Source organism: Meriones unguiculatus, chromosome 4 (assembly GCF_030254825.1).
Source record: "Meriones unguiculatus strain TT.TT164.6M chromosome 4, Bangor_MerUng_6.1, whole genome shotgun sequence".
NCBI lineage: Eukaryota > Metazoa > Chordata > Mammalia > Rodentia > Muridae > Meriones > Meriones unguiculatus.
This window is the reverse complement of record NC_083352.1, coordinates 121276513-121293507: the sequence shown is the minus strand read 5'-3', so window position 1 is coordinate 121293507 and position 16995 is coordinate 121276513. Positions and strand designations below refer to the sequence as shown.

Genomic DNA, 16995 nt, shown 5'->3' with positions numbered 1-16995 from the left:
ATTTCAGTAATTAGTGGAGGAGGCAGCCAGTTGTCTGACTGTTGAGCCGGGTGCCCAGCAGGCAGGGAGTTACACGGGCATAGTGTCAGTGCTGGCTCTAGCATTCCACCAGGATGCCAAGATGCCCACCTCTCTCCCCAGAACTGAAAACTGGATTTATCTGACTTTCCCCTTTGTGAATTCCAGGGTAGGGATGTATAAAGGTGGCATGGTGTGGTGTGTGGCGTGTGTGTGCCGAGTATGTGCGCATGGTAGGAGGATATGCCTGCATGTGTTTTCCTCCGCAGGGGAGCTGCCGCATCCACACGTCCACATTGACAGCTCCATAGCTATCCTTCACCTCCATTTTATCCTGTCGAAATGACAGAGCAGCCGAGCGGTGCTGGCCAGCAGATAAACCTGTTATCTCCTCTGCTCTCTGTGCCAGGAGCTCTCCCCATCTCCTTGGTGTATGAAAAATTGACACCACCTTGGGCTGAAATCTGTTCTTAGGGAAGCTACATTTATTAGTAGCTAATGAAACCTGTGTGCTGAAACTTGGGGTGGCTGGAGTGTTTTCCTGTGACATATGACAGGCCAGAGCTTACAGAGGTAGAGGGAGCATGGGGAGCTTTCAGGTTTGCTTGGCTTAAAGCCCTATCAATCAGGCAGGTGACAGCTTGCTTAGTGTACTGTGCCAATGGTCAAGGTTTCTGCTGCCCAGACGGGGCTGAGCTGGGAGCACACACGCTAAGAGGGTTTGGTGCCAGAAATGGTCCTTTCATAGACCACATTTCTTTACTTGAAACACGTTGCTCTGGACACTCTTCCCGGGTTCCAGTAATCCCTGCCCTCTTGGTAAGGTATATACAGAACACTCACTCCCTTGGAACTTTCTCGTCCACCAGAATCAGGAGGATTCAGGGGGGAAATGACTCCTGAGGGCAGTTCTGGTTTGGTATTTGTGGAACTGTGTAAAACCCAAAGTGTCTTCTTTATTTAGACTCTGAAAGAAATTGCTTCTGGAAAGACTAATTCAGTAAAGTAGGGAAGACGGGTTGTTATTCTTGTCTTCCTCCATATGGCCTTTTGCTTGATTTTAGCCTCATTAAAGCTGGGTTTTTATAAATCCACATTTACATAGTGCCTGTCTTTTGGGCACAGTGAGCCACTGCGGGGTCTGTTTTCAGGCCAATTTGGTCTCTGGTCTCCTCTCTTCCTTCTTTAACAGCCAGGGAGTTGGTTTTGTTTATGGGAAACATAGCAGCAGAAGAAGGAAAAGCTTACCATTTGGAGTCAGATAACATGGAATCTACTTTTTCAAGCATGGGGTTCCATGCTAACCTCTCTTGGCCTTCGATTCTAGATTAATAAGACTAAGATAAAAATGGCACACCTTACAGCTTGGCTATAAGGTGTGTAGACAAAATAATGTGCCGTCTGTTGCACATGCATGATGAAGATGACGGGATACCATACCTACTTTCAAATAGGATTGGGGAGAAGGGTACTGGGAGCCAAACCCGTGACCTCATCTGCATTATATAAGCCTTTTGCCAGCTGAGCAGTGCATCTAGCCCTCAAATAGGCATCTGAAGCAGGGTTCAAGCAGAATAGTACTGTGCTGCTAATCCTGACTTTGAGTAAGAATTCCCAAAAGACAGATGGCAAACTAAGGAAAATATTCGCAACCTATAAGAAGAAGGCAGTTTCCTTAACTTACAAAGATCACTTGGAAATGAAAATTAAGGAAAGTGTAAGTTCACAGGAGAAGCAATAACAAATGTTAGTAAACATGGCGAGTAAGTCACGTGTTGCCGTTATGATGCTAAAGGAAGCCCTGGTAGCCAGCGAAACATGGCCTGCGTAAGCCTAGCAGTGTTTCTGGAACAGATCAGCATTTGAATCAGATGGCTTAGTAAAGATTTACCATCACCATGTGGGTGGGCATCTCTTCAACTAATGAAAAGTACAGTGAGGAGGAAGAGGAGGAGGGGCCACACAGCCATCCTTCTCTGCCCGCAGACATGGTTCTCAGCCCTCCAAGACTTAGACAGGGTGTTTAGCGCACTTGGCTCATGGCCTCAGGCCTTTGGGTTTGCAGTGGGACTGCTCCTCTTGTGTCCTAGGTCTTCAGCTTTCAGGTGCCAAGGATAAGACTTCTGAGTCACCCAAGCCAAACCCTCATCACAGTCTCTGTATTATAGGGTGTCCTGAGGCTCCCTGTGTCTGCGGAACCTGCTTTACACCTAGGAAAGGAGTGTTGAACAAGACCTTGCTAATCAAAGGGAGAGTCTGCTTCTATCTGCCCAGGTGTCATCATTCCTCTTGGGCAGCGGACACTGTGGGGGAAGCATGTAGGGAGACAGACATTTACCAATGCGTCTAGAGAAGCAGTGTATTTGGTATGTTCCTTTTGAAAGACAGTTTATCGGTCCCTTATAAATTTTTTATTTTTTTTGTGTGTGTATATACACATGATATGTTGCAGGGGGAGGCTACATGTGCTACAGCCAATGCATACATGGAAGTCAGGGCAACTTTGTGAAGTCAGTTTTCTCCTTCCATTTTCATGTGGGCCCCAGGGATTGACCTCAGGTCTCCAGGCTTGCATGGCAAGTGCTGTCTTCACCTGTTGAGCCATCTTTCTGGCCCAAATGACATTTGACATTTTATGTGTGATTTTCATCTCAGTCACATATTACATATTACATTATTATCACATACGATATTACAATATCATCACATATTACATTATTAAGGATATGCTATAAGGAAAAGAAACATGAAAAAATATGCCAGAATATGTGAATATCATTGCCCTTAATTAAAAAAAAATCTCAAACGGGACTCTACCAAAAATACCCAGGAATGTCTCACTAGTTAAATTCAATAGCATTCTAGATAGCCACTTAAAAAAAAAAAATAAAAAGTAAGTCTGTGCTATTAAGAGTAGGTATATTTGGGAATATATTGTGTAAAATATAAAGTTTCTCTTGAGAATATAAACAAAGTACTTTTTAGGTTTTTTTCCCCCTCGGGAGAGCAAGATAATGAGAGGAGAATGAAAAAAAAATTAGTATAGATGCTTATAAATATTTAGTATATTTATGCCATTTTGTATTTAATTTCTACCACATGCATCCATTGTTGGAACGAGCAATAGAGCAACAAGGAAGCTGCTTCCTTTGGTTCCCATGAGTTCATCTTTCAACTTCCTAATAGCCAAGACAGAGGAAACCTTGATAAAGAAAAACAAAAAAATTCATCAGGAAAGAAACCTGTTCCCAGGGTCGGTCCGTAGAAGGAAGGTAGCTGCTGAGATGGGATTAAGCCTTAGCATGATCGCGTCTCTCTGCAGCCCTGCTCCAAATGCACCAGTGGTCATGGTTGATCACCCCCAATGAGCATAACACTCACTCCAGCCAGTGGCTCCTGGCTCAGAATGTTCTTTCCTCCTCCCTCTGTGGCTGTCAGGATTTAGGATTTTCAATTTTGTTTCTTCTGGTGGGAAGCATTAGGCAGATGTCCTGCTCCCTAGTGTCCTATGCTACCAAGTCACTGAACCTGTCACACTGCACTGTGAGAGTTGATTTGTTCTCTCTACCCTGAAGGAGTTCCTTCAGGTTAGGGTACTCTGTCTTTGGAGCCTCGGGCACTCACTTCTTGCACACGCAGAGCTAGGCGGTGAGCGGTAGGTCCGTCTGTCATCTGAACTTGGGACCATACAACCTCTGGCATCAGCCTTGCTCTGGGCCTGGGTTTTCCAATCCGTGCAGAGAGAGCGTTGGCTCAGACGCTACATGAGAACTGGCTGATTTTCCCTCTCCTTCTGTGGCTGTCAGATGCCTTATATGTATACAGGAAGGTTGTTCCCAGCTGCTGTGCTAAGTAATTTCAAAGTTTCAGAGTTTCACTGCATTCCTTATGGCTTGTCTCACACCTGTTCACCAGCTGAAGGGATCAGAGCCCCAACCTGCTCATTTGGCCTTGAATAGCAGAATTGTGGGTCTCCCACACTCCACCTTCTGGGCTTTTCTTCTTGGCTCACCCAGAGGCCTTCCTGCCCACACCCCCATGACTATGCCTTCAAAGCTATCCCACTTCTGCTGCCCTCTCTAGAGCAGAGCCTTGGCTCACTGTAACCTGATTCTTTCTGTGCATCATGCAAAGCAGTGTGCCTCTGAAACCGGGCTGGGCGCTGTACCCAGAGGTACAAAGGCATGAAAAAGACGTCCAGAACTCAGCAGTGGTCTGTTTGGGGCCCACCACCAACTCTGGCTGTTCATACAGAGAGCCTGCTTCCTCCCCATTCATTCCCCAAGGTTTCCCAAGCTACCTGCTGTATATGCCAGACTGGAATGGGGGCTGGAGGTACGCAGCAACCAAAGCAGATTGGAGTCCTTGCCTTCAGGCAATGTTATATTCTAATTGAAGGGAGATGGTGAAAAAAATCTGTTAAAGGCAATGCTATTCACATACCTGGCATACTTTTGCATGTTTTTTTTTCCTTATTGTATACTCTTAATAATGTAATGTGTGACACCCCACACTACAGAACAGAGACCTGTGATGACAGTTTAGCGTGGGTGGCTCAGAAATCGTATCCTTAGCCCGGAAGCTGAAACCTAGGATGCAAGAGAAGCAGCCCCACTGCAAGCCCCAAGGCCTGAGGGCGAGACGCCTATTTGAGGGCTAGCTGCACGGCTCAGCTGGCAGAGTGCTTATCTAACATGCGAGAAGCCACAGGTCTGGCTCCCAGTCCCCTGATGTGGTACCTGTCATCACTTACTGTGCGAGTGTGACAGCACACTGTTTAATGTACACACCTTACAGCCACGCCATGCTGCCGCCTGTGCCAGGCCCTCCCGTCCCTCCCGCCGACCTTGCTGTAGAGGCTTGGTGTTGCAGGCATGGCTTACCATGCGGGGCTTCTGTGTGGATTCTGGGGATAGGAACTTGGGTCCTCATGCTTGCACAGCAAGCCTTTACCCACAGAGCAGTGACTCAGGAATCTTTTTTTAATGCTTAAGGGAAAAGCTGTCTTCACAACTGAAGCCTGTGCCTTATACCATGGTTGTCCTCCTCATGAGGGTGGAATCGTGGTTTCTGAGGGGGCCCCGGGCTGCAGGGGTTCAGGAGGCTGACGGTGTGAAGTGCTGACCTCCCACTCCCTCAGCATCAGGCGGGCCGTTGGCGAGGCAGAGTGTGGGCACTACACACCTGGCATTTCATTCCAGGGCGGTGCCAGGGAAAGTTCTGAGGCAATTTGAGAAGTGACAGAACATTTCTTATTCATCATTCAGTCATGTCCCGGCTGGTATTTGTATTCTGTTCACAGGTCATTTCTGTAAGTGGGGGATTAGCTTGAGGTTCTGTTGTGGACAATACAAGTCAATTAATTCCAGACAAGATAGAAATTCTCACCTCCCTTTGGTCTCCTTGCTCACTGTCCTTGAGGATGTCATGCCTTCTGACTGACTGTGTGTCTTTGTGGCGTGCCCAGATCAGTTCAGTTTTCTGATGACACCATTGAGCTTCCTGTCTTATTGATCAATAGTCTCAGTCCGTGATGCCTCTTTTCTCCTCCTCCGACAGCCCAGACTGGCCTGAAGAGGTAATCATTGCTGCTCTGATCTCAGTGTGTTCTCTTCTCTCCTTCCCACCCAGAGCATGTCTGTTCGATCCTGGCTTCCCTCCTGCGCAACCTGAGAGGGCAGCAGCGGACCCGGCTTCTGAATAAATTTACCGAAAATGACAGTGAGAAGGTGGGTAACCGTGACTCTGAAGACAGGGCCAGGAGCAGAGTGCTGGGGAGACAGCTCCTTACCTCAGGGGTGCCAGTGCCAGGTGCCTCAGCCCTAATGTGCCTTCTCCAGCATTTGGGTTCATTGCATTGTACCTTGAAGGTTCCATTCTTGTGTTCAATGTTCTCCCCTTGGAATGTAGTATTGCCTGGGGCGGCGGCGGTGGACACCTGGGGATAGAGGAGACTATAAGAGGGTTTAGGTCAGGGTGTGGTGGGCACACAGCACAGCCTGGTGAACACAAGCTTTGGATTCCGAGGTCTGCAGCTGGAGCTATTTTTGCTACTTTCAAGTTTCACAGGCTGCAGACGTGGCCATGCAAGCACAGAGACCAGAGACCAGATACTGAGAACCCATGTAAAGGCTGGACAGGTGTGGTACCCCCTTCACCCCAGCATTCAAAAGGTACAAACGAGATTCCCAGGGCAAGCTGGCTGACTCCTAATAGACTGGCTGGGGTCAGTGAGCCTGGGCTCAGCAAGAGGCTTCGCTTCAGTAAGCAAAGTGGAGAGAGCAAGCAAGGAGGAAGACACAGGCAACAGCCTCAGACTTCAACGTGCACACATATGTGCAAAAAAAAAAAAAAAGGCGTTCCCCTGTGAGCCTCACTGTTCCTGGCTATAGACTGGAGACATTAATGTTCTTCTGGAAGACTAAGTGAGGGGGCAGGGGAGCTAGGGGAGATCAGATGAGCTCCCACCAGGTCAGCGGTTCTCGACCTTCCTAATGCTGCGACCCTGTAACACCGCTCCTCATGTTGTCATGCCCCCAACGATAAAATTATTTCGTTGCTGTTTCATAACTGCACTTTTGCTACTGTTAGGAGTTGTAATGTGAATATCTGCTGTGCAGGAGATCTGATAGCTCCCCCTGTGAAAGGCTCGTTCACCCCACCTCCGCTACCACCACCACCAACAGGTTGAGGAGAGCCGCTGCTCTAGGTGCTGAGGAAAGAAAGGCCTTGCCAGGAAGTGCTGAGCAGCCCCACGTGGCCTGTGAAGGTGCTGGGGATCACTGTTCTAAGGGAGTGACTGTACTCCATGTTGCCACCTTGCATCCCAAACCAAACCAATTGCCAATAGCAGTGGCTACTGCCCACTGAGTAACCGCTGTGGAGAGGGGACCCAGCAGCCCCCTTCACTATACCGTGTGAAGCTGCAGTTTATCCCAGTGCCCGTGGCACTCAGGCTTTTGGTAGGGACTGAAGCTCAAGAGACATCATGGGACTTACCCCAGGTCATGCCACTAATACTACCAGAGCTGGGATTTGAACCCAGGTTGCTGAGTACAGAAGCCTGTGCATCTCTTCACACCGTTTATAATAGGCAATGTCTGAGGAAAAGAAGGAGGGCTCAGAGTCCCCTTTAACACACCATAATTCTGTTGCTGCTTGTACCCACGGTAGGGCTGAGGTACAGCCTTCAGAGTGGTCTTGTTCTGCCTCTTTGAGCCCGCCATCATAGCAATGTACCATAGCACAGAGCATCCCAGCAGTCACGCTGTGACATCATGTGATGATCCGTGTTCCAGTTTCCACAGCTTTGTAGTAAAAGTGATATCATTTCCCTTTTACCTGATACACTTTTTCATGGTTTAAGGAAATTATGTACATAGAAATACGTGGAGGGAAATGCAGAAAGTCACCAAGTCACCGTTAGCTGCTAGAAGTGAGACTGGGCTGCGATCTGCCTGGACCGTCTGTGGCTGTGTTGGAGCAACATGATATCAGCTCCTGTGCAGAAAAATACTGCTTGCCGAGAGCTGGGGTGGTGCCATCCTGGCGGATAGGTCAGAAGTCTGGCCGGCCTCGTGGCGGAACTCTTTCTGTCCTTTGAAGGTCATGGGTAAAGTGAACCTTTCCAAACCCACTCTGTGTCCCCAGGCCATGTTCCAGGATGGCTCTGCTAAGCTGAAAACTGACTCAAGTTATTTCTGAACAGACGTCAAAGTCTTTTTTTCAAGTTTCTGAAGGAGTTTTTCTGGCACTCTCCTCCAACTGAAAAGCAACTAAAAAGATTTTACTCGGGCATTTAAAAAAAAAAAAAAGATCAGCTCTGGGGCAGAATCTGAACATGAAAGGTTTCAGTTGGAAAGAAGAGATCTAAGTTCTAAGTGAATGTCAAGTATGTAACATCAAGCGCCTTCTCTTTGCAAGAAGGGGCTCACATGCTTACTTATTTATTTGCTGTTAACAACTTGAGTTCTCGGGAGCTCCAGAGGGGCCGCACTCCTCCTCTGTGCAGGGGCATGTGTTCAAGCTGATGCGAGCTGGGTGTGTGCCCCTCATTCTGCTCCGGGTGTGTCCCTGATGTTCACACACACACCCCATCAGAAGCAGTAGTGCAAGCAGTGACAGTGAAGTGGGAGGGTGCTTTCCCATCTCATCGCCGCCTGTGACTCTCTTTCAGGTTGACCGACTGATGGAGCTGCACTTTAAATACCTAGGTGCAATGCAGGTGGCCGACAAGAAGATCGAGGGGGAGAAACATGTACGTACTTCTGCCCCGTTCTTGCAAATTCCTGATGCACACCCCATTCGCTCCCTTGTGTGCCTCCTCTGTACACAGCACAGGTAGGGCAAAGGTGTGGCCGCAGCCACAGGCCACCTAACATGCCGTAAGAGCAGAGCCAAAGACCACGGCGGTGTGTGTATGTTTTAGTTACTGTCGTTGTTTTGATCAAATACCTGACAAGGTAAGGGAGGAGGAGTTGATTTGGGCTCACAGTTGGAGGCTGTACAGTCAGTCCATCTGTAGGCATGGCAGCACAAGGATGAGGCCGCCCATCACATTGCATCTGCAGTCACAAAGCAGGAAGAGGTGACTGCTGCTTAGCTCCCTGTCTTCTGTTTATTTAGTCCGGGACCCCAGCCCCTGGGATGATACTGCTGGGTCTTCCTTCTGAAAACAACCACACAGTCATACCCAGGTGTCCATTTCCACAGTGGCTCTAAATCTAGTTAACAAGGAAGGTTAGAGCCATGGCATAACTACACTTCATTAGATGGCGAGCTTTTCTGGGACAAGATTCCAGATAAGCACAGCTCTCAAAAGTGCCCAGGTGCAGTGCCAGGACTTGGTACCATGGTGACCTGGTTGTATTAGTTAGTTGCTGGCTGCCATTGTCCTGAGGAAGTGGCGGGTGGGATGCTAAAGAAAGGGATCCCAGGGTAGGAGAGCAGGAGGAAGCTGGGAAGTCAGCTGATCCAGCTCCCCATATGCAGAAGGCCAGGGAATAAAGGCTCCGTCTCTGTGGCCAAGCTGAGCCCTAGGCTAGCATGCCTGGGCCTGTCTGCTGGTCCTGCAGCTTGCTGAATGCCATGCTGACCAGGTTTCCTTCTGGAGGGGCCACCCTGCTCTTCTGATAGCTGACCCCCACGCTTCCATGCCATTCCGTCTCCAGCCCTGTGGCTTAGAGCAGGTGCCTTAATTAGGGCCAGTTTCACGTTTGTCTGTTGTACAGTCTGTGTTCTAACCTACGATGCTCCCCAGTGTGTAGCCACGGTACAGCAGGGGCCCTTTCCTGCTTCCTGCAGTCCGCAGGAGCCGAGTTTCCTTGTGATCTTGATTTTCTGGATCTCTCAGTTCTCTCCTTGAGAGATACTTGAGGCTTTGGAGCCTCTACCCAGAGTATTCGGCGCCCAACCCAGTGGTAGGCAGAACTCTGCTCATCTGTCTGCACATCTAGGCTGGAGCTAGGCTTTGCCACTTCCGCTCTCCCACAAAGCATGCCTCCAGCTGGGCAGAGCAGTAGATTGTAACTGTTTTTCACTCTTGTGTCTTCCCTGTGATCTCTAAGCCTAGTCAGTGCTCAGATGTTTGCTGATTGATTGGATTGATTGATAGGGACTTTCTTCTTTCACACGGAGATACGGCTGCAAGATAAAGGCAGAATCTCTAAATGCTGAACTGGGCTTAGATACCCAGGCATGTTCCTCGCCCGATGCTTCATTCCATGAGGGGCACGAGTGGCAGGTAGAGTGCAGCAGTAAGGTGGCCTTTCTTTGTGTGAGCGATGACAAACACACACAAATGAAGGCTCTCTAGGTCTGTGTGGGAGCAGCCGTGACAGCACTGGAGCCGCAGCCTCTGGCAGAGCTGCTAGAGCAGATTAAAAGCAGCAGCAGAAGGCCTTGGGAGGTAGAGTCACCACCAGTCATGTCCAGTCACTGTTCCTTGTGCGACTCCTAGGTCCTTTCTAGCTTAATGTTTCACTCGGGCTCAGTGGGCCATCCTTTGTAACTGCTATTTTTGACAATGGGATGGACTTAAAACCTACAGAGAAGGGCTGGAGATGCAGCTCAGTTGGTGGAGTGCTTGCATGCTCAAAACCCTGGGCTCAGTCCCTAGTCCCACATACACTGGGTATGATGACGCTTGCGTTTAATCCTGGCACTTCGGTGGTAGATGCAGGAGGATACAAGAACTTTAGGGCCATCCTCAGCTACATAGTGAATTTGAGGCTAGCCTGGCCTACATGAGACCCTGTTTGAAACAAAAAAAAACCTCTGGGGAGGGAAGAAGAGAGGCAAGGCCAGGCCTAGTAGAAAGTGACAGAAATATCTGTGGGGACTCAGAGAGGCCAGGTTGCACACCAGCTCTGCTACTTCTGGCTGTGAGCTCCTGGGCAGCTAACTTGCCCTCACATCTGTAAAGGAAGGTAGCACCTCCGTTCAGTGACTGAAAACGGAGTGTAAGCAGGTGAAGTATTTGGTTCACTGTTGCCATGTGTCCATCTTCCATTGAATTTCTGTGTCACTTCAGCAAGCCACCTTTGCCTGAGCACCCTTCTTGCCTGCTGTCCCAGAAGCCACCTCAGCAGAATGTCATGCTTACACAACCAAGGTGCTTTGTTTGAGGTGGACATAGACACTCCAAGGAAGACCAGTAGGCAGTTGGGCATTGGGAGCAGCTTGCATGTCGGTGTTAGGGTCCTTGGTGTGCTTCCCAAAAGCCTATCCATTATCTGCATGGAAGAGGGTGTGAAATTGATTAGCACTGATGGAGAGTGACGGCTGCAGGCGCTCCCCCAGCCTCCAGCAGGCTGCTGTGGGCCACTGACTCAGGCCTTGCCATTCGCTGACAGACAGTGTCTCCTTGATGCCAAGGCCGTTTTGCTGGGCCCTGGCAAACATTCCAAGGCCATTAGTGTCCAGCAGCCTCTTGCTGCTCCGAGAACCAAGGCAGAAGGGGCACCATTCGTGAGTGCCGTTGCTGCCAGCACTTGGCCTCTGTCTTGGCAGATGAAGCCACCTCAAGGGTGTCATGTCACAGAGCAGCACAACCTTCTCTCACCCCTTCCTCCTGCTGTACTCTCTCTAATTCATAAACAGCTGGTTTCCCTACTCCCATTATAGACAACCGTACCACAAAGTGGGAACCCGCAAACATTGCTGATGTGAACAGTATTTCTAAGATATTTAGATGACCGTGACCCTCAGATTAGTAAGAAATGAGTGTCTAATACTTCACCAAGCCTGCACAGTTACCCACTCAACAGAGTCAGATGTTGGCTTTTCAGGATCTCTCCGACACCTTTCCCTGGAGTGCAGTGCACTTGGTGTGATTTTGCACTTGAGCAAGATTCAATAGGGAGAATCGAGTCATTTGGCAAGTGTTCATCAGACTCCTGTTTTGGGTCAGGTTGGACTAGGCGCTGGCCAAGGACGAGAGGCCCAAGTGCCAGTTAAAGACCCAAGAGTGGTGTGCTGCTGTGGAGGACTAGGGATCCAGAGAGCAGCTCCATCCAGCTTAGCGACTCTGTGAGTCTTCCAGATGCCCACCAAGTAGGGGTGGGTGTTTCCAGTCCACTGCCAGACCCTGGGAGAGGGGCGGGGGAGGCAGAGCTGGGCCGAGCCAGACCTTTCCCTGGTTCCCTGGCTCAGGCCACTTCACTGCCCCAGCCTATTTTTTCCTGTGGTTGCCTTTTGTTTTTAAGGTGTTTGAATTTTTGTACTTGGAGAAATTAGATAGTCAGCAGTATAGTAAAAGTGATGCCAAATAGGAAAGCCAAAGCCACACCCAGGAAGCAGGCGGAGAGCCTTCTGTTGCCTCTTCCCTAGGAGGTCCCCTATTAACTTCCAGAGTTTGCTCTTACCCACTCCACCCTGTCCTTCTACCTTGGGTCTTACCGCTGGTGCCTCCTGCAAGGTCAGGTCTCATTGCCTCTGTGCCCTCCTCAGAGCCATGTTCAGACTCTGGCAGAAAGCCCCTTCCTTCATAACTATAGGCCGTGTGTGTGTGTGTGTGTGTGTGTGTGTGTGTGTGTGTGTGTCCTTCTGTGCCTGTGGGGTTTCTTGCTGTGGTTTGGTTGGTTGGTTTGGTTTGGTTTTTCAAGACACGATTTCTCTGTGAAGCCCTGGCTGTCCTGGACTCACTCTGTAGACTAGGCTGGCCTGGAACTCACAGAGATCCTCCTGCCTCTGCCTCGAAAGTGCTGGGATTAAAAGAGTGCACCACTGCCCAGCGTGATCTCTTATTCCTAAGATTTTCACCCTGAGCCCGAGAAAGTAACCACTTCTTGACGGAGTTCAGTGTCTGTCCTTGGGTGTTAAGGAGGAGGGAAGGATCTCCCTACCTCCACATTGTTCCTTAACTTTCATTTTTGCCCCTAATGTTTAGCTTAAAAAAAAAAAGACCAAAACCCCACACAGTTCCCCCCACCACTGAAAATACTGAAGTACACACAAGCACATTCTGATATACCTGCAGCTGTAGTGCAGGATTTGGTTGGCGGTGGAACTTGTTTGTTGCTTGCAGTACTAGGAATGGAAGTCAGGGCCTTGCACTTGGTGGGCAAATGCTCTCCTCTGGAGCAATGTCCCCAGTCCTGAGGCTTAATGCACAGAGGAAATAGAAGTGTGTACTGGACTCTCCTAGCACTCAATAACTGTGCATTTTCAGTTCATATTATCTTACTACAACAGTGTGTAACTAGAAGAGAGAGCCATCCAGGCCTTGGGCTGGTGCCCAGTGTGTCCCGGCTGTACTCAGTGTCCTTGAGATCCAGAGTGAAGTTGAACATACCCCAGGGGCTCCTGGTTAACAAGATTTGAACTTTTAAAGGCCATGTAATGCTTCCAACTCTTCCAGCAAGCAGCAGCCCTCGTGATCAGTAAATATCCAGGGTGCTTGTCTCAGCAGATTTTACTGGGCTCCCCAAACAGGCTGAAGCCCAGAAAAGACCGGGATCCCTGTGGGTTCAATGTGCAGAAGCCCCGTCAGAAGCAAGACGTAATTAGATAGGTGCTGGCAGGAATTTCTGAAAGAGGGAGGAGCGCCTTAGAGAGAGGTTTTTCTTTCTTCGTTCCTGGGAAAATTATACTCAGCAGGTTTATTCAATAAAGTGTTCTCACCACATACTTTGCACTGTAATGACTTACAAATTGCATGCTAATTTTGCCACAGTTAAATCATTCCAGGCTTTATCCTGCAAAGAAAAAGATGGACTCTGTAATGAAACAGCATCCACGGGGCTTGCTATCTTAAGCAGACCAACTGTTTCTTCAGCGTCCGGAACTCACTTGAAGATATGGGTGAACAGGGGTGAAGGGTGGAGTGACTGCGTGGGGTGCGTGACCCTGAGCGCCAGGAGAAGATGCAGGCACTGGGGGTCTGGCTGCCACTATTCTGCTAACTATGCTGGAAGCTCCGAAAGCAAGCTTTGAGAGAGAGAGCATCCTGCTGAGAGTTCCTCTCAGCTCATCTTTAAACCAGTGCCTCACAGACTTTCTCAGCCAGTGAATTTGCCTGTAGAAGATAGAGAGAGAAGGGAGGCCTTCATGGTGTCTTTTCCTCTCTCCTACTTCCCTCTGTTGGATGCCCACAGTTTCAGCCACGGGCCCCTTTCGTGTCTTCTGCTTCCCTGACACTCATTTCCAGTCAGTCACTGAAAGAGAAGTCAGTGGCGTCTGAGTTCTGGATCCACACCTCTCTGCTTGCCAGTGTGGCCTTGAGCACTGTTTTCCCTTTCTGATCCTCGGCCCTCACTCAGTGACCCTAGCACCTCACTCCCTGCCACCTCCCAGGCCTGTTATAGGGTTTGCTAGGATCGGGGCTATGTCAGAGCCTCCCATAGTTCTGCAGGCTCACCGCCAGAGATACCTGGGTGTCACCATTGGCTCCTCTGACCCATTAAGTGCAAAGCCAGACCCTGGGGTCCTTAGAGTGGGAGCACTCCTGGGCCATTCACCAGTGTAACCACCCAGACTCTGGAAGCCATCTGCTTATTCCTGCCACACATCCGTCAGGCAGGCTCTACCTGCATTGACATCCCCTGTCCCCTGCTCCCTGCCAAGGGCATCATTGCAGCACCCACCTGACTAGTCTCTCTAGCTCTAAGAGTGTGGTCCTGTGGTCCTTTCTCACCCTTATCCAGAGAGTATCTAAGAGGACCACCCCACCCCCCAACACACACAGAGATGACCAATGTTGTGGTATCATCTGCTCATAGGTGAGCCTATACCAGACCCTGCCCCATCTCTCACCCATCACTACATGAAGGAACTGCTTGTACCTTCCTGGATTTCTACTTTCTCACATCTGCAAGTGCTAGCATTTCGGAGACCGAGGCAGAAGAATCTCAAGTATCTCAAATCCGAGGCTAAATCAAACACCCGCTGGACATTTGTCCATTGTGTCTCGTCTGCCCTGAACACTTCTCTGCACCATCTCTTCTGCAGCCTCCTCTGCTGCAGCTGCCCCTCCGTAGCCTTCAGGGCTTGAGTGTGCAGTCATCAGATGTGTGTAGAGCGCCTGTCACATACCAAGCAGCTAAAGTAGTGTTCTCTCTCCGTTCTTAGAAAAACCCGTCCCTGAGAATGCCTGGAGCTTGTCCTCGGTGCCTAAGCACAGCTGTCACAACAGCCTCGGGCTGGGGATTGGTGGTCACAGGCCAAGGCTCTGCCTCCCACCTAAGGACCGTGGTACCGCCTTTGAACTGCCTGCTTCTCTTTGCTTACTGGCAAGTGCATTGTTGGAAGAGCAGAGGTCTTGTGCTGCGGGTCCTAAGCACAGAGAGTTCTTGGCTTAAGAGAGGAGGCTGCTTGTCAGAACTGTTGTCACAAGTATTGCTGATCCGTCTCTAAACCAATGAAGTCTTCACTGGTAGAGTTCACTCGTGTTTTCTGCCCCAATAGAATCGGCATTTTCTCTTAACTTCTGCTATGGTGGGAACTCTGCTTCTCAGTCCTGGCTGGCTGGTTCTCCATTGTCAAAAAGAGCAGTTGGGTGTTCAGGGTTTTGTTTGTTTGTTTGTTTTTAGGGAAAGGAAGGCACCGTGGTCCTGGGGAGCCTGGTAGAACCAGGCTAAGCATGAGCACACAGAGCGGAAGGTGCCCTGTGTTGTAGGACAAGGGAAGCTGCTTGTGGGAACCTTTCACACACAAGCGTGCTATGTGTACTGAGTCTCTTCCTTGTGAGCAGGGCCCTGGCCTGAGAGCCCTGGATTCTTCTGGAGCTGCTAGCCATTAGTTATGCACACACACCCAACCCCAGACGCCTAGACTGTTGCCCAGCCTCAGCTTCCCCAGCTGAGAAGATGCAGCTGCTAGGAGCTTCTTGAGCTCTGTGCCCTGTTTTAGAAGCTTTTGGAGGAAGGGCTTGTTTGCGGGCACTTGCACCTCTCTTGTCTCTACCACTTCCAGTGGAGCTGCATGTTGAGGCGCAGAGGGGTCTGTGTTGTCCTCACAGCCCCTTTATGACTGTCCCTTTCCATCAGCCAGAGACAGCTCACTACCTGTCATGGCAGATTAGAAATGGCATCCTCGGAGCATTTCAAGGGCTTGTGACCAGAGAGAAGCATGGGGGAGTAGAGGATGGGGGCCGGCGGTTCGTTTGTGCTTCCAAAGACAGATTAACATTTAAAGTGGAGATGCAGCTGAAGGAGAGACACACCAGCCCGCTGCAGTAATAGCGCCTCGGCGCTCCACATTCCACCTCCGTGGTATCTTTGGCGATGAAACTGTTTATTTTAGCAACCCTCCGACAGGCTTATGCTGCTGGGAACTGCAATCTGTTCCACTTACAATGCACCATTCAATTACCATCTAAGATTTTATCCCAGCCCTCTTGTACAGAGGGAACAAAACAAAAGCTTTCAGAGTGTCTTCTCAAATTGGATATGGAATATTCTGGCCTAGCTATAGTTTCTCCTCCCCCACCCATCATTCTTGTACAGGATGCCAGGCTCACATAGAACTCTGCTGGGTAGCCCAGGATGGTCCTCAGTTTCTGTTCCCCCTGCCTCTACCTCCCAAGTGCTGGGATTACGGGTGTATGCCACTGTGATGGGGTTGCTGAGGCTCAAACCAAGGGCTTCATGAGCTATATACCAGCCCTCCTCTCATTTTTAAATTTCTTCTTTACTGGGAGAAAGGCAGGCCAAAAATCCCATGCTTAATGCTCCTGGTTTACACTGATTCCCATGTAACTTGAAACACGGTGCCCGGATATTTATCCACTAATGCTGGAGTGGGTTCGTGCTGCTAAGAACTCTCTGCTCTTTTGCACTATGAAAGGGAACACAGGCTTGGAGCCAGTTTGTAGGCCTCTCTGCTCCAGCTCCACCACTCACCGCACCCAAGCTTCCAGTGTGGAATGTGGATATAGTTGTAGTTCTTACCTCTTGGGATTCTGAGGAAGAAATGTGATTCATCTAGGGCAGTGCCTGGCACTCAGGAAATTGTGCCACTTTTGCACAACAGAAAGGCCTCACACCAGGGAAGTATGATGTCTCCCACTTGGAGGTGTGCGATGGTCACATGATATGTCTCAGATTTTCCTGTCTGGAATCTGAAGGTGATACCTGCTACGTGTGCCCAACAGGGGCCACACAGCAGGGAAGGCTTTGCATATCAATGAGGACTGCAGCAGGACTGACTTCTTGCTGCAGCAGAAGGCAGTCACTGTCACTTCTTGACGCCCCTGCTCAGTTCCATGTTCAGTTCAACATATGTAGAGATTTTCATTCTGAAACTTAACAAAGGGGGTAGCATGTGCACCCAGATTCTTGGAATGTCTCTTTAATCCCTCTGAATGATAGCCCCATCTAAAGAGCACTTGATTTGCAGACCCGGGTTGTTTGTAAATTATCTGCCCAATACAGCAGCACCCCCAGGGACTGTGTGTTTGTTGTGGGGAGATTTAATTTACTGATGGGAGGGTGATCCTGAATGGTTGACTGTCATGCTCTGCTTAGGTGTCAGTGTTTG

The 16995-nt window shown here is 49.6% G+C and overlaps 1 protein-coding gene across 1 annotated transcript in view; it reads left to right on the top strand.

Moving 5' to 3' along the window:
- Window positions 1-16995, top strand: part of Ctnnbl1 (catenin beta like 1) — a 155535-nt gene that overhangs the window by 126338 nt on the left and 12202 nt on the right. Inside the window, exons 12-13 of the mRNA XM_060382923.1 lie at window positions 5650-5747; window positions 8195-8275. Of these exons, the coding sequence (XP_060238906.1) occupies window positions 5650-5747; window positions 8195-8275 (179 nt within the window). The remainder of the gene's footprint in view (window positions 1-5649; window positions 5748-8194; window positions 8276-16995) is intronic.